The sequence below is a fragment of the Tachyglossus aculeatus genome, chromosome 14 (assembly GCF_015852505.1).
Source record: "Tachyglossus aculeatus isolate mTacAcu1 chromosome 14, mTacAcu1.pri, whole genome shotgun sequence".
Taxonomy (NCBI): Eukaryota; Metazoa; Chordata; class Mammalia; order Monotremata; family Tachyglossidae; genus Tachyglossus; species Tachyglossus aculeatus.
In genome coordinates, this window is record NC_052079.1 from 15,164,054 (window position 1) to 15,189,831 (window position 25,778).

At 44.7% G+C, this 25,778-nt stretch overlaps 1 protein-coding gene across 4 annotated transcripts in view; it reads right to left on the bottom strand.

Moving 5' to 3' along the window:
* Positions 1-25,778, bottom strand: part of SLC25A21 (solute carrier family 25 member 21) — a 376,374-nt gene that overhangs the window by 227,510 nt on the left and 123,086 nt on the right. The window contains exon 1 of one of the 4 annotated variants that reach the window (XM_038756565.1): positions 8,580-8,651. The exons of the other annotated variants lie outside the window; for them this stretch is intronic. Coding sequence (XP_038612493.1) covers positions 8,580-8,610 — 31 coding nt within the window. The 5' untranslated portion in view covers positions 8,611-8,651. Of the gene's footprint in view, positions 1-8,579; positions 8,652-25,778 lie in introns of those variants that run through there. 4 annotated transcript variants of the gene reach the window in all.

A 25,778-nucleotide genomic window follows, 5' to 3' on the forward strand; every position in this document is an offset into this window, starting at 1 on the left:
AAAAGAAAGGAAGTTTAAGCATGTACCAAAATTTTCTCCCCAAATAGAAACTTAGCGCCCCGCATGAGCCTGCATCAGGCTTCTTCAAAGTGGGCTGAATGACTCCCCAGATGAGGAATTCACGGTGGAGATGACAGAATTTTAAAGTCCTAAGTGTTTTGTTGTCTGTCTCCCCCCTCTAAACTGTGAGCCCATTGTTAGGTAAGGTCTGTCTCTCTATATTTGCCAACTTGTACTTCCCGAGCGCTTAGTACAGTGCGTGCTCAATAAATACAACTGAATGAATGAGTGAATGGATAGGGTCCCTTTTCCAGATGCCTAAGCCAAACAAAAGAAAAAGAGAGTGAAAGCTTTAGAGGGAGAGGAGGGTGTGTTCTTTCAATCATCCAGTTAATCGCCTGATCACTGGCGAAAATAAATAGCAAAGTGGCCAGCAATTTGATTACACAATTGCTTACCATGAAATATCTCAGAAACAATGAATTCAATCTCTCTGTGGTCTGGGTTGAATTCAACACTGAGGTCTTTGTATTTAATTGAAATTCACTGCTACAGAGTCTTTGCAACTCCCAGATGGACGGAACACTGACCAGGCAATGGGTAGAATCGGCTGAAGGAGGATTCTGGGCCAGGGTTTGGGCTAAACTGGGAAACGCGAGGTAGTGTTAAGGAATTACAGATATACATGAGCTGACTCGGTCATTTGATCTAGCTTCTGAGGCTGAATTTATAAAGTTCTGTTTCAGATTAGGCAGCATTTCTCCTCCCTCTCCCTTAAAAAACAACAACAACAGAACACAAAATACTCCTTCAGATTAAAAGAAGAACTGGGATACCAGTAGAATTATGTAGAATGATCTGAGAGCTTGAAATTTGCTTTACAAAGAGTGGACTGCAAATGACAAAATTCCAGCTACCTCAAACCAAACCCTGTACAAAAAGAACTTCCCAAATGATATTTTTAATTGGAAAAATATTTAGTGGTCTTGCCTTATATAATTAAATCAGATATATGTTTTATATAATCTTGTTTCCAAAGAATTTGTTTTTAGCATTTTGAGGAAAGAAACTTGAAGATTAAATTAGAAAACTGAAATTAAATAAAGTGACTACTATTCTTTCCTTTCAATGTGCCCAAGAGATAGGAAGATTTTTTTTCTCCATTTTTGTCGTGTGCTGGAAAGAGTCATAATAAAGGAAATCTAAGCTACTGCTTTGTTGGAAATAATCCACAGGATTTACAAGTGCCTTCCAAAACACTAGCAAATAGTTTCATAAACATAAATATATCTATAAACAGGAATTCAGTAGAAACCTTACTACATAGCTCCTACTTATTAAACTAATAATCCAATGCCGATTTTTATGTCTAATTAGTATTCTACCAATAAAGCATGTGTTAGCAGAAAAGTCATAACAAATTAGTATGTCTTCATTTTTGGCCTGATACCATTTTACATTACTGGTGTGCTGGTTTACCTAAATTGTCTGGAATATACAAAATGGAAAAAATCAATAACACTTTCCTCCGCAGAATTCATTTATTTGTTTGCTTCCAGTACTTGACCCGGTATGAGCTACTGATTGTAGTAAAAACCAAGTGTTTATTTTAAAAGATAATAAAATCCCAATGAATGCCACAGGGAAAATTTCACACACAAAAAAAGTATTCGTATATAAAACCTCAAAGTTGATTTAAATATAAACTTGTATAGAGTCATTAAATATATTTACTTCCCAAAAAATCTGCAGGGATAATTTAGGAGATTTTTTGCACTGTAGAGAATACTAAAATGTTCCATGTTTTCTAAATATCTTTAAGGCTTATTTTTCAAACTCATAACAAACTGAGTTTGATAACTAATAGATGAAAAATAATTCAAAATCATTCATATTTTAAATACAGGCTTCAGCAAAAGTGGGAAAAAAAGATTTTCCACGTAGTATTCCTAACCCAAGCCATGAAATTCTAATACTGATGTCTTTCTCTTAAATACGTTGATGTTTCTTCTCTAGGAAGGGGACGCACCCGAACCAGCTTCTCGTTTGGCCTCTCAACCAATTAGATCGAGTTTATTTTCCATCCTTTCTCTTATTTTCCATTTCTTTCCAACTCTTCACCTGGCTTTAGGAGTCTGACTATAAAGGTTCGGGTTCAAACCAGAACCTGAATTTGCTGATAAAAGGGCAGCGGAAGCGGTTTCCGCTTGGATTCAAGTCTCCTTTGCTAGGATTGTCCCAAACCAGTCGCTTTTGCGATTGCGTCGAAAGGAAAATACCAGGATGCCACTGCGAAGGCTCTCTCTGGGTTCATGATCCAGGGCCTGTGGTAAGCGACAGCAAGGTGGAAGAGCTGTGCTGGCATCTAGTGGATAGAGGCTGTAGACGGCTCCACCTTTGAAATTCTTGGTCCACCTTCCCTTCCTGCACCTTCCTTGCCCCAAACTTAATTATCGACCCCTCACCTCAAGAGAGCGAGGGGAAAATGAGTCAAACGCTTCAATACCGACTCATTGATCGACCTTCAGTTTGGACTTTTCTGGTTTTCGGAAAGCACGTCGGCCCAACCGAGGCCCGGCGTCGGTAGAGATTCTGTAGCCTTTCATGGGGTTTTCGCTAAGCCTCAGTCGATCATACCGAGGGCTTAGTGGGGGCAGAGCACTGTACCTTGAGAGCGTACAACACACACATTCCCTGCCCACAACGAGCTGGAGTCCAGAGGGGGAGACAGACGTGAATATAAATTAATTACAGATATGCCCATAAGGGCTGTGGGGCTGGGAGGGGGAATGAAATAAGAGGGCAAGTCAGGGCGATGCAGAAGGGAGTGGGAGAAGAAGAAAGGAGGGCTTAGTCAGGGAAGGCCTCTTGGAAGAAATGTGCCTTCAATGAGGCCGGCGAAGGGAGAATCCATTACCAGCATTGCTCCAAAGGAAAGTTTTGGATAGGATCCAGGGGTGGGCTGACGGGAAGTGCCAACTCTGTTGGGGCCAATCCACCCATCTGGTGCCCATATCGCCTGCCGGCTTCATTCACCTGGCTGCTCAGAGTGGCGTTGGCAATAACAACACCTCTCCCTCTTGCAAAGCTCTTTGAAGCCTCCTGTTACTGGTTCTCAGCATTCCAGGGATACTAGGGAACCAGGCACCGGGAAGAAGCAGTATGGCCTAGTGGATTAGAGCATAGGCTTGGGAGTCAGTTCTGGCTTCCAATTCTTGCTCCTCCACTTGTTGGCAGTAGGACCTTGGGCAAGTCACTTCACTTCTCCATGCCTCAGTTACCTCATCTGTAAAATGGGGATTAAAAACTGGGAGCCCAATGTGAGACAGGGACTGTGTCCAACCTGGTTAAATTGCATCTACCCCAGTGCTTAGAAGAGTGCCTGGCACAGAGTTAGTGCTTAACAAATACCATAAAAACAAAACCGAAACAAACTGGGGTGGGGTGGTGTCAGAGCCTTCCCCCACCCCTCTCACGAGTAGCCGATGCATGCAGAGAGCCCACATTTCTGCCGAGAAGCTAGAGAACCAGGGCTGGTCCTGCACTTCAATTCCATCACATTTAGTCCTTACTGTGTGCAAAGCACTGTACTGAATGCATCGCTCGGCACTCCCTGCCTTGTACTGGTTCACAGTTGCCCCTTGTAAAGATGCCAACAATTCCTGACCGACCTGGATTAACTAAGAACTAAAGCACTAAAGAGGAGCCAGGGGGAAAACAGTACCGCTCAAAAGGAGCCAGCAAGATGCAAGACGACCTCTCTTTCCTTTCACATCCAACCCTCGGTGACCACTGGGGTCCCGCAGTCCTGGCGGTCCCTATGCCACTGTTCCCCTGACTGGCTTTACTTTCCAAAGATCATGGGAAGAGAGGGCCGGGATTGCACTCCCTTCACTACCAGCGCGGGTTTCGGATTCTGCCCAGGGCCTGCATTTTCTAAATGTGAGGTAACTGGCGTTCTAGCTCCGGCTGCTGCATCAGTCTGGGAGAGCCCTGCAACACGCCACAAGACTCAGCCTGTTGTTGACATAAGAAACAATGGTCTGGCCGCTAGGGTTTTCCAGAAGACCCAGCCGTAGTATCCATTACCTGGAATTTAGCATTTCCCTGCTTTCTCCAAAGCCAACGCTCCTGTTTGCTTAGCATGCAGGAGGCCGCAGGGTTATTTATTCAGTCCAAGGGCCGGTTTGAGAAATGACAATAAGTGACGTTACACCTCCCCGACTCAGAAACCCGTCAACCAAATCCCCACACCTTAAAACTCTGCAATGTCCGAATTTAAGCCTCACTTTTCTCTTGGCGAAGGAAAACTACAAAATGAAATCAGGCGGTGTTTAAAATCCTCATTGTGGGCAGGGAAACGTGTCTATCAGCTGTGTTACACTGAACTCTCCCAAGTCCTTAGTACAGTGTTCTGCACACAGTAAGCGCTCAATAAATATGATTGATTAGTCATGCAAAGTCACACAGTCCTGACTCTAAACAAAATGAGCATGTTAAAGCTGAGTTGCTCTTAAAGTAATTAGGCAATGTCAATCCCCACATGGTCTCTCCCCGGCAAAACACATTTATTCTGAGGGCCATGGGGTTCATTCATTCAATCGTATTTACTGAGCACTTACTGTGTGCAGACCACTGTACTAAGCCCTTGGGAGAGTACAATATAACAATAAACAGACATTCCCCACCTGTAATGAGCTTACAGTCTAGAGGGGGAGACAGACATTAATATAAATACATAAGTTCCGGATATAATAAATAAAAGCAGGTATCATAAAGTATGCCCCAGTTCTTGGAAGGGAAAGATCGGGTGCCATATGGGATTTCACTGAATTGATCCAATCAATCAATATGTCTGGTTCCCTTTGGAACCCGATTTGAAAATATTCACCCTTGTTTGTGGTCCATCATCATCATCAATCGTATTTATTGAGTGCTTACTATGTGCAGAGCACTGTACTAAGCGCTTGGGAAGTACAAATTGGCAACACATAGAGACAATCCCTACCCAACAGTGGGCTCATTTGCAGTTTTCCTAGGAATGCTGTGAGTTAACTGCCAACATATTCTCTCTCTGTTCATTCCCAAAGGTCCATCCTTCTGTCTGCCTTGTCCTTGCCTGACTGAAGGGCCTGGAGAGGGTGTTCCCCAAAGAAACAGAACAAGAGGAACCTGCCCTTGAAATTGTGTCTAGCCACCCATTCACCCACCTGATCCGCAGAAACCAATCTCATCACGGCAGGACCTGGCCCAGCTGGGTAATGTTGGCATGGTAACCCATAAGACCACGATGTTGGAATGTTTCTTAAGATGAGAACCAACCACAGGACTCAGCAATTCCTCACCCTGGGTTAGATGCTCTGATTTTCCGGTGATCAGAACGAGGACTTGCAAAGATTCTTTCATGTTAGAATCCAGGATAGGCTCGTCAGGACACAAGTCACTGTACAGCTAATGTATGGATTTTGTTTCAAAAAATGACAAAAACAACTCACAGTTGGGATGATAAGTATCAGATGGCTCTTTTTTACATTCAGGATATAATTGGGTTTAAATGTTAAATTGTTTTTCAGGTTAATAACAACCATGGCATTTTTTGAAGTGTTTACTATGCATCAAGATACTACTAAGTGCTGGGGTAGATACTAGATAATCAGAAGAGACACAATCCCTGTCCCCCATGGGGCTCACAATCTAATGGGGAAAAACAGGCATTTAATCTTCATTTTGCAACTGAAGAAACTGAAGCAAATGGGAGTCGTGATATGCCCGGGGTCACGTGGCAGGAGTGGCGGAGCCTAGATTAGAACTAGGACTTCCCAGGCCCATGTTCATTCCACTAGGCCGTTCAGGTTTTATTTTATTTTCCCACTAAACGGTAAACTCCATGAGGACAGAGATTGTGCCTAACAACTGTGTTGTGCCTTCCCAAGCACTTAGTACAGTGCTCTGCATGGAGGAAGTGCTTAAATACAGAGAGGGAGAAGTCAGAATAGCCCCAATGCCTTCTCTGAAGGGGGGCAGATTGAGCAGACACTCAAAGGGACAGGATGATGCTGGTTGAGAAGCAGTGTGGCCAGTAGATATGGCACAGGACCGGGAGTCAGAAGGACCTGTGTTCTAAACCCGGCTCTGCCACTTGTTTGCTGTGGGATCTTGGGCAAGTCGCTCAACTTCTCGGTGCCTCAGTTCCCTCCTCAGCAAAACAGGGATTCGAAACCTGTTTTCCCTCCTACTTAGAATGTGAGCCCCATGTGGGAACTGATTATCTTGCATCTACCCCAGTATTTATCACGGTGGTTGGCACGTAGTAAGCATTTAACAAAAACCACAATTATTATATCAGAAAACTGACACTCCCCATACTGCATACCAGCCATCCATGTGTCACAGTCCAATACATACACCCAGTGACGCTAGTCTATGCACATTCATTCGATCGTATTTATTGAGTGCTTACTGTGTTCAGAGCACTGTACTAAGCGCTTGGGAAGTACAAGTTGGCAATATATAGAGACGGTCCCTACCCAACAACGGTCTCACAGTCTAGAAGGGGGAGACAAACAAAACATGTGGTCAGGTGTCAAGTCATCCGAATAAATAGAAGTAAAGCTAGATGGACATCATTGACAAAATAAACAGAATAGTAAATATGTACAAGTAAAATAGAGTAATAAATCTGTACAAACGTATATACAGGGGCTGTGCGGGGAAGGAGGTAGGGCGGGGGGGATGAGGGCACATGCAGTACAATATACCAGAACACTTTCGGCATGCCAGTACATGTGTGTGTATTATATTTCATTGCACACAAGCATACAAACCAGCATATAAACACACATTATAGTATTAATGAAGTGCTTACTGTTTACGTTTTAGTGGATATTCAGTGGTCTGATTTCCATATTATTACCCAAGATAAGTAATCTGAACAACAGCTCAGTGGCTGTCTTAGAATCTTAAGTAGGATATGAGTCGGGCTTGACAACACTGCAGTATTTTGCACTTATAATAATAATTGTGGTATTTTTAAAGTGTTTACTATGTGCCAAACACTGTACTAAGTGCTCGGGTGGCTACAAAAAGATCAGGTTGGACACAGACCCTGTCCCACGTGGGGCTCACAGTCTCAATAGCCATTTTACAGATGAGGTAACTGAGGCTCAGAGAAGTGAAGTGACTTATCCAAGGACACACAGCAGACAAGTGGCAGAGCTGGGATTAGAACCCATGACCATCTGACTTCCACTCACCCACCTCAATGGTGATAACACTAGTGAAAACCTGAAAAATTCCCCCCCACCCAGCTTAGCTCAGTCATGTTCAGCCAATTTAATTCCTTGATTTGAAGAGCGTCTCTGAAAAGCTTCTGAAAGTTAATTAGCCCTCAACTCTTAATACTCTTCGTTTTCCCCCCACTCCTCTCCGAGCAACCTGTAAGTGACAATGGGGTGTTTAACGGAGAAAGAATCCAATTTTCCCTACCTGCGGCCAGACTGGACCCTGAGAAACAATAAACAAGCTTTCTTAAGTCCCAGCATTTCAATGGAAATGACGCAGAACGTGTGTATTTTCACAGCGTTTTCAAACGGCAACTTCTCCCGCATTTATTTTACTTTCTCTGAGAAGAGCAGGGAATTCCCTCCTTTCACTAAAAGGACCTTTCAGTTGCGGACACAAAAAGCTCTTCTGCCTTGCACCTGAGTAACAGGGTGGAATAAGGGCAGGTGAGTCAAAGGACCGAATCGAGGATAGTTTGTCTTTGGCCAGTCTGAAAAGTCTGACTCATTTCCAGCCCCACGATCATTTATTATCCTGCAAAGAAAGGCTGGCTTTTTGCTCCCCAAACACCGTGGTGGTCTTCGGCTCATGATGAATAGATTTACCATGTCCGCTTTGAAACGCATGGCATAGACTTTTCCAAAAGGGTTTCTCACACCCAGACATAGACATCAGATGATGTTTTTACCACATGACTGACCGCTGTACTACCAAGCCAGCCGGGCGGCTACCTATCCCCATACTTTCCTCTCAAAGAATTGCACCCGAACTGGGTTTCATTGGGCATTTCATTGCCAATCCTATTTATGAGCTAAAGCAGCCCAGCCCCTGCAGTCATAAATGTAATAATCATTTGTCCTCATCCGAGTCGCTGTTTTAGAAAAGGGTTCATCAGCTGACTGACATTCCAGAAAGAACTTTACCAGACGCTCTGGAGACTTACTGAATGAATAATATCTTACTAACACGCAGCCTAAAATGCCAGACACGTGAAAGTAAGGTGAGCTTTTGCCTTGACTTGGACACACTGGTATGTTAGGATCCAGTGATGGCTACCAGATTCAGCTTCTGAGAACCTGATTCTAATCTCAGACATTCAATATGTTTGAATAACACATTAGGTTTCGCTCAAATCAATCGAATGGAAGCACTTACTTCCAGATCCCATATCTTCGCTCCCCAAACATCCCGGCTAACTCTCTCACACACAAATATCTCCCAGGCCTAGCCATATTAGTGAAAGAGTAAAAACGTTTCCTGTGCATCTCACAGACTCACAGAATACAGCACTTTCTTACCTCCTGTTGAACTCCCAGAAGACCCATTCATTGTCTGCTTTTACTGACTGCTGGAAGGCCCGGTCCTCCCACCCACTTCTGAAGTACCATGAAAACTCCACCTCTAGCCTATATTACTGATCACAGATTCAGCTCAGGTGTTCCCAATTCCCCTCTCCTACACTGAGCACCTGGAGAGACTTGGTAGTGTCAATTCAACTACATAGATTCTCTTTTGCAAACCCAAACACAGTACTGTATTCCTGGGGTCAATCCTGATTTTTGTCAGACAGTTGTATTTACTGAACACTTGCTGTGTGCTGAGGACTGCACTTAGTACTTGGGAGAGTACAATATAATAATCAACAGATACATTCCGTGCACATGAGCTTACAAATGATGCCTAGCAGTGCTTACTGCACTGTGGGAAAACTGCTACAGTCCCATATAGAAGCAATTACTATCACTTTCAGCAAATACAACTGGGGGGTAGGTGATGCCTGCATGAGCAATCTCTGACATCTTCCTGCTTCCTTCTGCTCCCCGTAAAGAGCGGCTGAAGGGAGGAACAGTTCCGCTTGTTCAGAGCCGAGTGGCTAGAGCATGGGCCTGGGAGCAGAAGGACCTGGGTTTTAATCCTGACTCTGCCAAGCGTCTGCTGTGTGACATCGGGAAAGTCACTTAACTTCTCTGGGCCTCAGTTCCCTCATCCGTAAAACGGAGATTAAGACTTGTGGGACAGGGACTGTGTCCAACCCCATTACCTTGGATCTACCCCAGTGCTTGGTACAGTGCTTGGCACCTTGTAAGTGCTTAACAAATACCATTAAAAAAAAAAAGAATTAGTGGACACGTTCCCTGCCCAAAACGAACTTGCGGTCTAGAGTACAAGCTTACAGGCTAGCATCTTCAGCACCCAGGTTTTAGGTACACTAGATGAAAAACGGTTCAACTTAACACACCAAGGCAGACTAGCTCGATTCTAATGAACCACACTGCATCTAGAAAGAAGTTACTAAAAGGATAATCTCCTTTCAAAAATAACAGAACTTTAAAGCAAACTGGGAGGCTTTGGGATTGATTACCGGCAGTTACACTACTTCCAATTGTCTCTTACAGTAAGTTTTCTGGATCAAAATGTCAGCTGCCGTTTCTCCAAAATGCACACTCCATCTGTTCCAGTGGAGTTGTCACTGGAACCAGGGACACAGACAGAACCTCCAAACCCACAAATCTTTCAATTCTTCCAAGAGCGTCACTAAATTACATTCCTCGGGATTCATTTTATAAATGGTTGCAAAGACAACAGATAGTTGTTCCTGATTTTACTAGAATGTGCCAAAATAGTTTTGCACAAGCATCAAGCACTAATTAAAATCAGAGTTTTAACCACTGGCAAAATACCATGAAATGAGAGAAACTCAACTCTTATTTAGATGAGGATTGGTCTTGTAGTTTAAAAGACACTGGAAAGCTACCTTTTATTTTCACATCCCTCTAAAGTGCCTTTCGTTGCTTCTGAAGGATCAAAATCACGTATAAAATATGTTAGGACACTGTATGGTTATCTTTTACCTGATACAGAACCAAAGCATCCATACTGGTGGTTTGATTTAAATACCTAAAATAGCAAGGACAAGAGAAAGCCGAACAATACTCGCTGGTTCCTACCATTTCTGTTTAAACCGGTGAAGGGAGAAGGCCAGTGGGGAGAGTGGGAGAGAGTCTAGAGCCTAGTATAAATAAACTGAATGCATGTGCTTGTACAAAAACAGATAGATTATGATTTTACAAAGCACTGTTCATGCTCAAGACTTTCAAAACATTTTACAAAGTAATTAGGTAAGAACTGGCAGCTCACTGTGAAGGCAAACAGAGTGGCCATTATGCGTTTCAGGACCAGGGCAATGTATAGACCAGGATCCGAAATGTATTTTCACACGTGCTTATTTACCAGATGGAGAAAGGTTATGGCCCTTACAGTTCCAGAGAGGATTTCTCCCAAGAGCCTGCTCTCTGACTCCTGCAGGCCTGTACTGTACTCTCCCAAGCACTGAGTACAGTGCTCTGCACATAGTCAGTGCTCAATAAATACCGCTGATTGATTCATCGGATCTCTTGCAAGAGACCAAGCCCCCAAAATTGGCCAGGACCCATGTTCCCTGCCTTTATCTTTCTTTCTTTTCTTTTTTCTTTTTCTTTCTTTTTCTCTTCCTCTCTCTCTGTGTCTTCCTAGCCTAAGTGCTTGAGCATTCCATTGTTGGAATGTAGTTATCAGATACTTGTGTTTGGTTACTCTTCCTAGAGTGGAATACCTGTGTAATAATAATAATGGTATTTGTTAAGCACTTACTATGTGCCAAGCACTGTTCTAAGCACTGGGGTAGATACAAGGTTATCAGGTTGCCCCACAAGGGGCTCACAGTCTTCATCCCCATTTTACAGATGAGGTCACTGAGGCACAGAGAAAAGTGACTTGCCCAAAGCCACACAGCTGACAAATGGCGGAGCGGGGATCAGAACCCACGACCTCTGACTCCCAAGCCCATGCTCTTTCCACTAAGCCATGCTGCTTCCACAACTCAGACATTAATATAAATAACTTAAATATATAATTTATTTATGTGCACATGAATGCTGTGGGGCTGAAGGTGGGGCAAATATCAAATGGCCCAAACCTGCCATAGTTACTAGTCTTCTAGGGGATGCATTACCCACAGAGAATCTCCTTTTATCACTTCCAAAAGATAATTCCAGCCTCTATAAGTCCCCATACTTCCTTTCCCATTTCCCATTCCCCTAGCCCCCCTGAAAGTGAGTCTCTCTGAAGGTCACGGGCCATGTCTAATTCCCACCGATGTAGTCTTTCCCACAGCTTAATACAGTACTCTGCACGCAGTGCTTAACCAATACTATGATGAGCAGCATTCATTCAATCGTATTTATTGAGCGCTTACGTGTGCACAGCACTGTACTAGGCGCTTGGGAAGTACAAGTTGGCAACATATAGAGATGGTCCCTACCCAACAGTGGGCTCACAGTCTAGAATGGGCTAGTGGATAGAGAATGGGCTTGGGGATCAGGAGGACCAGAATTCTAATCCCAGCTTTTCTACTTGTCTGCTGTATGACCTTGGGCAAGATGCTTCACTTCTCCGTGCTTCAGTTACCTCACCTGAAAAGTGGGGGTTAAGATTGTGAGTCCCATTTGGGAGAGGGACTGTGTCCCACCTGATTAGCTTGTAACTACCCCAGTGCTTAGAACAGTTCTTGACCCAGAGTAAGTGTTTAACAAATACCATTATTATTATTATTGCTATCACTTCTACTACCATGAGAAGCAGCATGGCTCAGAGGAAAGAGCACGGGCTTGGGAGTCAGAGGTTGTGGGTTCTAATCCTGACTCTGACACTTGTCTGCTGTGTGACCTTGGGCAAGTCACTTAACTTCTCTGTACCTCAGTTTCCTCCTCAGTAAAATGGGGATTAAGACTGTGAGCCCCATGTGGGACAACCTGATTACCTTGTATCTACCCCAGTGCTTAGAACAGTGCTTGGCACATAGTAAGCGCTTAACAAATACCACCACTATTATTATTATTATTATTACCACCACAATCCATTCTTGTCCCTATGATCATGTCTGGCACCCCTGCTGGCACCCTAGTCACAATTCATTCATTCAATCATATTTATGGAGCATTTACCGTGGCCAAAGCACTGCACTAAGTGCTTGGGAGAGTACAATATAACAACAGACACATTTCTCCTGCCCACAGCGAGCTTAGAGTCTAGAGGGGGAGACAGACGTTAATATAAATAAATTACAGATACAGACTGACAAGCTTCTAAAAGAAAGGCCTAAGTGGTATCACAGTAATAATAATGATAATAATAATAATGATGGCATTTGTTAAGCGCTTACTATGTGCAAAGCATGGCCTTTCTCACTCTAGTGACAAAGCATTCAGCTAGAGCTAGAGAGGCTTTGATTCCCGCTCCGTCACTCGGAATGAGCAATTCAACTGCCTCCCCATATTGCTTTACCCTGCCCCTCCTCCCTCTGGGGCTTTATTTAGCTCTCAATGTCTGCTCAGTGTACAGCCCGCCAGAAATTTTGGATCTCAAACACCCTACATCCCAAAATAAATAATCACGACAAGACCAACTCAGGGACTGCTCCTAGTTGAAATGGGTCATTTTAAAAAAGTTTTCCCGCACAGAGAATAGTCCCATTTTCCCACTCTTGAAACCTGAATGACCTTAAGGCTTTTTATTCATTGGCCTCCCTTATGTGGTCTAAGTTCCTGTACTTTCCACGACAATGAGGAGGCTTCAAAAGGGCAGGTGAGAGAAGGGGTTCTGAGTTAATCCAGGGAACAGGTCACACTGAGGGACAGTCCCTGGCTAAGAAAGAGAAAGAAGAGCCCCAGATCTGATATGTTTGGGAACAGGGTATCCGACATCTGAACCAAAAGGGGTGCACTGAAGCTCATCTGAGGAGGAAGTCTGAATAATAATAGTAACGATAATAATAGTATTTGTCAAGCGCTTACTAAGGGTCAAGCACTGTTCTAAGTGCTGGGGTGGATTTAATCAGGTCAGACCCAGTCCATGTCCCTTGTGGGACTCTAAGTAGGAGGGGGGACAGATGTTGAATCCCCATTTTACAGATGAAGAAACTAAGGCACAGAGAGCTTAGGTGATTGGTCTTTCCAGGTCAAATAAAATATTATGGGTAGTGCCAATTTCACTGAGAATGCAAGGGTCGCTGAAATCAATCTTTGTGCAGGACTCTGTATTAAGCACTTGGGAGAGTACGATACCACAGAATTAGAAGCCCTGTTCCCTGCCCATAATGAGCTTCCAGTTTAGAGGGGAGAAAGGCATTAAACACTGATAACGCTCAATCAATCGTCCATTCCACACCTTGTCCAGGTATTGCTAAGCTGCTGCATTTCAATCAACCAATCAATCATATTTATGGAGTGCTTAGTGCTTCCTGCAGGGCCAGGTGTGGTTTTCTTTTCTCCTTCCTGGTGTCCTGATTGTCCCAAAGCTTCCAATCTCAACAGTCACCCCGTTTTTGTCTGCTGCTTTCTCTCTAGTGTCCTCTGCCATGCTACCTCATTTTACTTCACTGTGTCTTTAAAACATTTTTTCTCCCCACCTTGCCCTTGTTTTCCCCATTTCAGCTCACTTATGGGGCAGTTCTTTGGGCATCCTCCTGCTGTCCATTTTCCTCACATATTACATCCAGTTTTGATGATCACCAGCATCAAAACTAGTGATGGATGCTCCAAGATGTCATTGTTTGTAGTTAGTAACTGTGATAATTGTTAAGCACTCTCTATTTGCCAAGCATTGTTCTAAGAACTGGGGAAGATATAAGATAATCAGGGCAGATACAATCCCTATCCCACATGGGGGACACAGACTAAGTAGAAGGGACAACGGGTACTGAATCCCCATTTTATAAATGAGGAAACTGAGGCTCAGAGAATGGTTCTGTCTTGCCTCTTGATATTAGGTGTTATACATAGGTAATGGAACTGTTCTACCAATCAATCAGTAAGTACATCAATCGGTGAGTAAACTCATCTCTGCCCTCAAGGTGTTTACAATCTAGCTGGAGAGACCTATACCAAAAGGGAAAAGCAACAGAGTTTAAAAACAATGCTTTGCACACAGTAAGAGCTCAATAAATGCGGCTGATTGATTGAAGGTGCTTTAGCACTGGGGGGGTGTTTTTATGGTAGTTTCAGGTGTTACAGCTTAAAGAAGGTTTAACACTATTACCATACTGCACCTCTTCAACCTGGACCAAATTTTGAAGCCTGGCAAGAGCCAAACTCGAATTCCTCCCAAAGTAAATCCTAACTTTCTTGAATCAGGGTTCCATCTCTAAGACTGACCAATGCCAACACTAGGTCAGTCCCACAATCCATCCAGAATTCCATCTCTGACAAGGGAACCAGGATGCTTGGAGAAATCTTATAATGGCGACTCCCCTTCTCTCCCCCCAGTCCATCCTCATGGTTAGGGATGGACCATGAAACATCACTAAATTTTCCCTCTAATAAATCATCAGGGACCACCCCCACCTTATCCATTAATCCTTCACAATCCTCCTTGAGCTTTTTAACATCCCCCATTTTTCCCTTTAACAAGTCATTTTGGATCTCTCACCCATGAATGTATCCAAACCCCTGTTGAATTTCCCGATCCATTCTGTTTGTCCAACTTCCTGTGGTAATGAATTCCATATGCTCACCTCCCACTGGGTGAAGAAGTGTTTCCTTTTGTTTGTTTTGAATCTACCACCCTCAAGCTTCAGTGGGTGCTCCCCATCCTGAGATTGTACTTGGTGTACCTAATTCCATGTTCTCCCTGTCCACACCTTTCACAGTCTTGTAGATTTCAATCATGACCTCCCTCCCTCCCCTCCAGAATTCTAAGTCTTTTAAATCTTCCTGGGAAAGTCTTGTGAGAGGCCCGGTCGTTAAAAAGGGAAAGGAGCCATTTATCGCTTGGCATGAGCAGGAAAAACAGGATAGGAATGGCCTCAGGCAAGAGGGACACTGGTGCCACACCTGTGCCAACTGCTACAACATGGGGAAGGTTGTGACTTGGGGCACGGGATGGCATTGTGGAGGGCTAAAGATCCAGGAAACCTCTTTCAGCTGACATGTACTGCAGCCGTTACTGCTGATTGGGATTTTTTTTGGTATTTAAGAACTTACTCTGTGCCAAGAACTGTACTAAGCACTAATCAGGTTGGATCCAGTACAAAGTCCACATGGGGCTCATGGTTTTAATCCCAGTTTTACAGATGAGGAAACTGAGGCCCAGAGAAGTGAAGTGACTTGCCCAAGATCACAGCAGACAAGTGGTGGAGTCAGGATTAGAACCCAGGTCCTTCTGACTCTGACGCCAGTGCTCTACCCACTAGGGCACGCTTCTTCTCAAGCACAGCATGCTTTTGTCTAGAAGTTAAACTCCTTGTGGGCAGGGAATGTGTCTACCAACTCTATTGTACTCTCCCAATCAATCATATTTATTCAGCACTTTTGTGTGCAGAGTGCTGTACTATGCACTTGGGAGAGTACGTTATAACAGAACTGCCCACAAGGAGCTTACCCTCTAAGCACTTAATACAGTGCTCTGCACACAGTAAGCGCTCAACAAATATCATTCGTTGACTGATTGATCTAAACCATCCCCTCCAACCCCGACTCCCCTATGAATCATGTGTTTCGCAGATCCAACACAGCAATCTTTCCCCTCTATGGCGGCCCCTTAAAATGGACAGATCTCAGCATCAGTTCTCTTCACTGCCCCAAAGACCCCCTTTGGTGATAATCTCTCAAGGCACTATCACTTGGAAGAATTAGCAGTTTTTGCTCACTACAAGAATTTTCCTTCTGATCGGTGTTTCATGCCTCTGATTTTACAGAGCCTTGCAGAGAGCAATCCTGAGGGGCAGATAGAATGTTGGACTTCTCAGGTGCCCAGGTTCTGCGATTTTATCTATCCGTCAGCTCGATGGCAACCCACCTTCATCACCTGGGTCTTAGAGAAGCAGCATAGCCTAGTGGCTAGAGCAGAAGGGCCTGGGTTCTAATCCAGCCTCGGCCACTTGTCTGCTTTGTGACCTTGTGCCAGTCTCTTCACTTCTCTGGACCTCAGCTCTCTCATCTGTACATGGGGATTAAGACTGTGAGGCCCACATGGGACAGGGACTGTGTCCAACCTGATTATCTTGGAACCTTGGCTCCACAGACTCTGTCCTCTCCTGGTTCTCCTCTTATCTCTCGCCATTCATTCTCAGTCTCTTTTGCGGGCTCCTCCTCCCCCTCCCATCCCCTTACTGCAGAGGTTCCTCAAGGGTCAGTTCTTGGTCCCCTTCTGTTCTCTATCTACACTCATTCTCTTGGTGAACTCATTCGCTCCCACGGCTTCAACTATCATTTCTATGCTGATGACACCCAAATCTACATCTCTGCCCCTGCTCTCTCTCCCTCCCTTCAGGCTCGTATCGCCTCCTGTCTTCAAGACATCTCCATCTGGATGTCTGTCCGCCATCTAAAACTCAATATGTCCAACACTGAACTCCTTATTTTCCCTCCCAAACCCTGCCCTCTCCCTGACTTTCCCATCATTGTAGACAGCACCACCATCGTTCCCGTCTCACAAGCCCGTAACCTTTGTGTCATCCTCGACTCTGCTCTCTCATTCACCCCTCACATCCAATCCATCACCAAAAACTGCCAGTCTAACCTCTGCAACATAGCCAAGATCTGCCCTTTCCTCTCCATCCAAACCGCTACCCTGCTGGTTCAATCTCTCATCCTATCCCGTCTGGACTACTGCATCAGCCTCCTCTCTGATCTCCCATCCTCGTGTCTCTTCCCACTTCAATCCATACTTCATGCCGCTGCCCAGATTGTCTTTGTCCAGAAACGCTCTGGGCATGTTACTCCCCTCCTCCAAAATCTCCAGTGGCTACCAATCAACCTACGCATCAGGCAAAAGCTCCTCACTCTCGGCTTCAAGGCTGTCTATCCCCTCGCCCCCTCCTACCTCACCTCCCTTCTTTCCTTCTACAGCTCAGCCCGCGCTGTCCGCTCCTCTGCTGCTAACCTCCTCTGTGCCTCGTTCTCTCCTGTCCCGCCGTCGACCCCCGGCACACGTCCTCCCCCTGGCCTGGAATGCCCCCAATCCCTCTGCACATCCGCCAAGCTAGCTCTCTTCCTCCCTTCAAAGCCCTACTGAGAGCTCACCTCCTCCAGGAGGCCTTCCCAGACTGAGCCCCCTCCTTCCGCTCCCCCTCCCCATCCCCCCAGCCCTACCTCCTTCCCCTCCCCACAGCACCTGTATATATGCTTGTACAGATTTATTACTCTATTTTACTTGTACATATTTACTATTCTATTTATTTTATTTTGTTAATATAATTTGTTTTGTTGTCTGTCTCCTCCTTCTAGACTGTGAGCCCGTTGTCGAGTAGGGATCCGTCTCTATATGTTGCCAACTTGTACTTCCCAAGCACTTAGTACAGTGCTCTGCACACAAAAGTGCTCAATAAATACGATTGAATGAATGAATAACTACCTCAGCACTTAGAACAGTGTCTGGTATATAGTAAGCGCTTAACAAATACCATTAAAAAAACCCACAAGGAAAATGCAGACATACTGAAGATGACAAACTGAAATTAAAGGCCAAAGGGAAAACCTTGTCTGTTTAATTTTTCAAATTTAGCCATCAGAAGCTGCACTCATTGGTAGTGAATACATTTTTTTTTTGTTTTTTCAAGAAAGCCATCTGTCTTGGGACATGATACCTGTTAAATAGCTTAGGTATGTGAAGGGAAAAAATAGAAAATGGTTTCCACAGAAAGAAAAAAGTCTAGGTTGTTCAAAATCCCAGTTTGGTCATACGTTCTGGTACTGGTCAATAAACTAGAGCCCCACATATAAACAAAACATTCCATTCAACATTATGTCAACCTTTAACAAAAAGGTCATCCATCATTGTAAATTAATGTTCTGTGCACCTGTAAAATCTGATGTGCATTCTTTCAAGTCATTTTTTTTCCAACGTTATGTCTGTCACAGATACCCCCCACTATATGCTTGTTATTTATGTTGGGAGTAACTTTCCAAATGTCACCAAAATGAATTAGTATCATAGGGAGCCGGGAGTTAAGAGAGCCACCATGTGCATTGATGTGTTTTCATTCCCCAAATACTGACACATTTATATCCTTTCCACATTGGCTCTGGCTTTGGCAGGGATGCGTAGTACAAGCAGTTTATTTTACTATGACAAAGTGACAAAACAGAACTTTATTTATGTGAAGGTGGTAAAAAAACACCAGGACTAAAAAAAAATGACTCTAATTTAAGAAAATCTAATAAAACGAGAGACCGTGTTGGGAGGGTTAGGATTTTTATGAGCAACTCTACGAGGCTAGTAATTCACACTGTGCTGCACGGTACTGGTCTCCGCTCACTAATGTTGGGCCACGGAATTAGGTCATTTTTGGAAACCGGTTGACCCGCTCCCACAGTGGAAGCAGTGTGACCTAACGGATAGCCAGCGGGCCTGGGGGCCAAGAGGACTTGGGTTTTAATTCCAGCTCCACCACTTGTCTGCTGTGTAACCTGGGGCAAATCACTTCACTTCTCCGGGCCTCAGCTACCTCATCAGTAAAATGGGGATTAATACTGTGAGCCCCACATGCGGACAGGGACTGTGTCCACCTGACAGCCTTGTATCTACTATTATATCCACTGAATCCCCATTTTACAGTTGTGGGAACGGAGGGACAGAGAAGTTAAGTGACTTGCCCATGTTCGCGTGGTAAGTAATTGGCAGAGCTGGGATTAGAACCCAGGTCCGCTGATTCCCAGGCCCATGCTCTTTCCATTAGACTCTGCTGCTTCTTATGTTCCCAACTGGTGCCAGTAAAGACATTATTCACGGACTTTCTCTGGATCCTCTGCTTGATGCAAGAGTCAGCTCTTGGAAACTGGAAATCAATTCCTCTTGAAATCCTCTGGTGACTGGCCAGAAGTGGGGTCACAGAGGCAGTGAATAGACCCTGCACAGGTGGATCAGGGACCAGAGGAAGGAGAACCTGGTAAAATAGGGATTCTTTTTTTCTTAAAATGGCATTTGTTAAACGGTTACTATGTGCCAGGCACTGTTCTAAGCGCTGGGGTAGCTACAAGGAAATCCAGTTGGATGCAGTCCCTGTCCCTGCCGTGTGACCTTGGGCAAGTCATTCTGTGACTCAGTTACCTTGACTGTGCTATGAGGATTAAGATCGTGAGACAGGGACCATGTCTAACCTGATTAAGTTTTATCTACACTGGCACTTAGTACATAACCTGGCACATAAAGAAATGCTCAATACCATAAAATACCAAGAAGCAGGCTGGCCTAGTGGATAACAGCACAGGCCTGGGACTCGGGAGGACCTGGGTTCTATTCCCAGCTCCACCACTTGTCTGCTGTGTGACCTTGGGCTAGTCACTTCACTTCTCTGTGCCTCTGTTCCCTCATCTGTAAAATGGGGTTTAAGACTGTGAGCCCTGTGTGGAACGAGGACTGCGTCCGACCCGATTACCTCGTATCTACCCCAGTGCTTAGGACAGTGCCTGGTACATAGTAAGAGCTTAAATACCACAACTCTTCTTATTTTTTTAAAAAATACTATTAGTAAAGCTACTACTAGGAGAAGCAGCACATCTCCTCCATCTGCAAACAAGCAAGTAACCTTCCCAAGCGCTTAGTATGGTGCTGTGCACACAGTAAGCACTCAATAAATACGACTGAATGAATGAATCATCATCATCATCAATTGTATTTATTGAGTGCTTACTGTGTGCAGAGCACTGTACTAAGCGCTTGGGAAGTACAAGTTGGCAACATATAGAGACAGTCCCTACCCAACAGTGGGCTCACAGTCTAAAAGGGGGAGACAGAGAACAAAACCAAACATACTAACAAAATAAAATAAATAGAATAGATATGCACAAGTAAAATAAATAAATAAATAAATAGAGTAATAAATATGTATAAACATATATACATATATACAGGTATATATATGAATGAATAAATAATGGCCATCGCTTGGTTTTGATGGAAAGTTACACGGGCTTTGGAGTCAGAGGTCATGGGTTCAAATCCCGGCTCCGCCAATTATCAGCTGTGCGACTTTGGGCAAGTCACTTAACTTCTCTGGGCCTCAGTTACCTCATCTGTAAAATGGGGATTAAGACTGTGAGCCCCCCGTGGGACAACCTGATCACCTTGTAACCACCTTAGCGCTTAGAACAGTGCTTTGCACATAGTAAGCACTTAATAAATGCCATCATTATTATTATTATTATCATTATGAGTCTGGCTCTTCCCCCATTGCAGCTGACTCCAAATGCCTGACTCACCCATCCCTTCCCTCCGTACCTTCTCTTCCACCCCCTCCCAGCACAGCCAAGGTGCTTGGGGTTTCTTAGGATGATTACTAAGCCTGCTCTACAATCACAGGCCTTTGAATCTGACGCCATTCATTCACCACAGTTTCAACTGTTTCTCCAAACAAACTCTGAGAAATAAACCCCCTAATCTCTAATAATCGCCTGCTGAGCGGGCACCGAGGCGTTGTTTCATCAGTGTTTACAGCCTGAACAGGGAGTTGTAAGAAACAGAACCTGCCAGTCCTCATCGCCTTTCCCAGGAAGGGTCAGGCTGGCACGTGAGACGGCACCATCGCCCTTTCCCTTCCAGTCCCCCATCTCTGTCAGTTGGACTGGGCGCTTGGGAGGTGCAAGTTGGCAACATAGAGAGAAGCAGCGTGGCTCAGCTCACCTCCTCCAGGAGGCCTTCCCAGACTGAGCCCCTTCCTTCCTCTCCATCCCCCCCATCTTACCTCCTTCCCTTCCCCACAGCACCTGGATATATGCATATATGTTTGTACATATTTATTACTCTATTTATTTTACTTGTACATATCTATTCTATTTATTTTATTTTGTTAGTATGTTTGGTTTTGTTCTCTGTCTCCCCCTTTTAGACTGTGAGCCCACTGTTGGGTAGGGACTGTCTCTATATGTTGCCAATTTGTACTTCCCAAGCGCTTAGTACAGTGCTCTGCACATAGTAAGCGCTCAATAAATACGATTGATGATGATGATGATCAGTGGTGTTTATTGAGCACTTACTATGTGCAGAGCACTCTAGTAAGTGCGTGGGAGAGCACGACAAAACAGAGTTGGTAGACACGATAGTGGTATTTGTTAAGCACTTACTATGAGACAAGGAAACCGGGTTGGGCACAGTCCCTGGCCCACGTGGGGCTCACAGTCTCAATCCCCATTTTTCAGATGAGGGAACTGAGGCACAGAGAAGTGAAGTGACTTGCTCAAGGTCACACAGCCGACAAGCGGCAGAGCGGAGATTAGAGCCTATTACCTTCTGACTCCTAGGCCACACTCTGTTCACTATACCATGCTGCTTCTCCACACTCCCTGACCACAAGACACTTACATCTGGTTGCAGAGAGGACTTCTTTCCCTTTGCCATTCAGACATCTCAATGCACTAAAGGAAGGAGAGGTGGTGAAGCAAGCATTTGCTCAAAGAAAATTAGTTCCTTATCTCATTCACTCAATCGAATTTATTGGGCACAAAGTGTGCAAAGCACTGTCTTAAGCACTTAGGAGAGTACAATATAACAATGTCTACTTCTCTCGTTGCCTGGGAGTTTTTACTGAGTGCAGAGCTTAGTAAAGTACCCTGAAAAATAGTAAACACTCAAAAGATACTACTGACCAGTCGCAAATCGAACACGCTGAAGAAGGAAACTTCTTCACAGGAGGTGCACCGGGCACCTATCACTGGGAGCCGTCCTTTATCAAGTGGTCTAGTTTTGTTCAATGCTGCCACGATAGTTCCTTATTTGGCTCGTTCACAAACAACAAGTCCTGCCCTCCTGGCAGAAGACTAGTGTGATTGTCGTCAAGTAGTGTCCTCATGCCCCATGATGCAATGGAATGCGACTGCTTTCATTCATTCAATCGTATTTATTCATTCATTCAATTATATTTATTGAGCGCTTACTGTGTGCAGAGCACTGTACTAAGCGCTTGGGAAGTACAAGTTGGCAGCATATAGAGACGGTCCCTACCCAACAGTGGGCTCACAGTCTAGAAGGGGGAGACAGAGAACAAAACAAAAGATATTAATGAAATAAAATGAATAGAATAAATATGTACAAATAAATAAATAAATGCTGATCCAACAATCACTCAATGGTATTTGAGCACTTACTGATTGCAGGGTATTATACTAAGTGCTTGGGAGAGTATACTACAATGGAGTTGGTAGACATATTCTGTGCCCACAGTGACCTTACAATCTACAGTCCAACGGGGAGACAGACACTGAAATAAATTATCAACTGGAAGAAGGAAAGAAAGGGGATATGAACGTTACTAAGTTCTTGAGCGATTACTGTGTGCAGAGCACTGTACTAAGCGCTTGGGAAGTACAAGTTGGCAACACATAGAGACGGTCCCTACCCAACAGTGGGCTCATAGTCTAGAAGGGACTGCTTTGAGACCATGCTACTTACCCGTGTTCAATGCAGCTGGGTCAAGACGACTCAGGGTGCCAGTGGGAATATTTATTTTAACAGCAGACAAAATTCTGTTTTCTTAGCCACCACAGGCCCTCAGTAATTTCGCTCCTGCGTGATTCTGTTGTTTTGCTGCTCTGGAGGAAGTTCTCTCATCTAAGACAGCAAAATACGACTGCTCATCGGTCATGATATTTGAAAATCTCTGACATACACCCACCCACGTTGCGATGATGGCCTGTTCTCCCGGGATGGAGGAATTAATCCACATCCACATCATTAAAACCTCAAGAATCTGGACGGTCCGGTTGAAGGCTGCAAAGTGGGAGTCAGAGACCAGTTTCCATCAATGATTGGCCCAAGGTCACAGAAAAGTATCCCTTGACCTTCATATGCTCTAAACTTTCCATCTGTTGTGCAGAGGGCGGAATCATTCATATTTATTTTATAGTGCCATTCCCTTTTGCAACTGATGATGATATTGCCCAAGCCCCTTGAGGGCAGGAATCAGTTGTTAAGTCAATCAATGGTATTTATTGAGTGCTTACTGAGCACAGAGCACTATACTAGGCACTTCGGAGAGTACAATAGAAGAATTGGCAGACACGTCCCCTGCCTACACCAAACTTACAGTCTAGGTGGAGGGGGGGAATTAGTTCTGTTGCTCAGTGCACTTGGTACAATCTTCGGTACCCCATACGCAATAAGGAAAAACCAGCAATGAAGACAGACACTAACATAAAATGGGAAATAGTGTGGTCTGTTGGAGAGAACACAGACTTGGGAGTCAGAGACTTGAGTTCGAATCTCAGCTTCACCATTTCTCTGCTCTGTGACCTTGGCAAGTCATTTCACTTCTCTGTGCCTCAGTTACCTCATCGGTAAAATGGGAATTAAGACTGGGAGTTCCATGTGGCCCAACCCAATTATCTTATACCTACCCCAGCGCTTAGTACAATGCCTGACTCATAGTAAGTGCTTAACAAATACTATTTAAAAAAATTAGAGGAAGCCACGGAGCATAAAGATATGAACATGTCTATTGACAACATCGCCATCATTTTTGTCCCAGACTCCAATGACCTTGGGGTGGCCTTTAACTCCTCTGCAGTCTTTTGGCTCTCATATTCAGTCTGTTACTACATTGTGCCAAGTTTTCCTCTGCAAAATTTCCTCTCGACCCAAACGGCCACCACCCTAGGGCAGCTCTCATCTTCACCCCTTCAAACTATTCAGCTCTTCAGTGGTCACTCGGGCTCCAGCCTCTCCCTCTCTCTGCCGGCTGCCCAGGCCACCTTTCTAAAATGCCCCTCAAAATGCCATCTGTCTCTCTTGAAAATCTCCAACCACTATATATTTCCCACTGCAACAGGCAGAAACTCCTTACAGTAGCTTCTTGGCATTCCCACTGTACCTAGCAGCTGCTGTGGCCTGGTTTGCACTCTTTGATTCTCCTGTTTCCCTTCTTAAGGTGCCTTGTACCCACCAAATGAAATTCCCCCAGACAACAGATCTTGCCCTCTTCATAGCCCTCCTGAAATCCCACCTCTTCGAGGAAGTCTTCCCAATTAAGTCCCACCAATCCAAGTTGCATCATCCCAACAGCTACACTTAGCAGGTTTGTGTTAAAATCCAAAGTTGCTCCTATGGCCTTTCCCTGCAGCGTGATGCTCCATGGGAGATTCCGGGGAGGACCAGGTACCGGGGGAAAACCCCGAGGGTTAGATTTTGTTTGGAACCAAGCCTGGCTTCACCTTCACTGCTGGAAATCTATGGGGATGAGCCCCAGCTGTCCAATGGAGCTGGCACCTTTCTCTTTACTCCTGATAATTATAATAATGGCATTTGCCAAGAGCTTACTATGTGCCAAGCACTGAACTAAATGCTGAGGTAGATGCAGGTTTATCAGGACAGATGCAGTCCCTGCCTCATGTGAGACTCACAGTCTAAGTAGGAATCATCATCAATCGTATTTACTGAGCGCTGTGTGCAGAGCACTGTGCTAAGCGCTTGGGAAGGAATGAGAACTGGTACTTAATCCCTGTTTCACAGTTGAGGAAACCAAGGCACAGAGAAGTCTGGTGACTTGCCCAATGTCAACCAGCAGATGTCTGCTCTCCTTCCTTCCCCCTCTCTCTTTTCCCTCCAGAGGACAGATCTGGGAATGGCTAGTGGATACAGCATAGGCCTGGGACTCAGAAGGACCCGGATTCTAATCCCGGCTCTGCCACTTTTCTGCTGTGCGGCCTTGGACAAGTCACTTTGCTTCTCTGTGCTTCAGTTCCCTCATCTGTATATGGGGCATTAAGACTGTGAGCCCCGTGTGAGTCAGGGATTGTGTCCAACCTGATGACCTTGTATCTACCTCAGCGCTTAGAACAGTGCTTGACACATAGTAAGCGCTTAACAAATACCATCAATATCTGGAGAAGGGGGATGACTGTCTGGGAGCTTTTCCAGGGTGGGGCTTGGTCCCTGTCCACTTGGCTGGGCACATGCAATCCGCAGGCCTCGGTCAGTCAGGAAGCCCTGATCCCGCCACTGTTCCCAGGGCCTGAAAGGGTTGACGTTCCTCTTTGGGTGGCTGCTTCCTTGGTCAGAGAATGACCACCAGCTTCTATGGGGGCTGGGGGCCAAGGCCGCAGGGTTTCAGTACTTCCTACAGCAATATATGGGCCACCTGAATTCAGTCAATCAATCAATGGTATTAATTAAGCACTATGTTCAGAGCACTGTATTAACTGCTTGGGCTAGTACAATACAACAGGATTAGAAGTCACGTTCCCTCCGCATAACGAGCTTGTGGTCTAGAGGGGGAGGCAGACATCAATATGAAAAAATAACTTATAATATGAAATTTAAAGGTATGTACATGAATTGGAGCCACGTCACTTTGCATTTTATTATTTTGCTTTTCTGGACATTTTAAGGAGTTGAGAAAAAGACTAAAGCGTCCCAGGATATTTCCCCTTTATCTGGCTATAAATAGGTTCCATTCTGGGGTGGGGGCAGTTCTCCCCATAGCACACTACAGAGGTTACAGAAACCATAAGTGAAAACGCCATTAAATATCA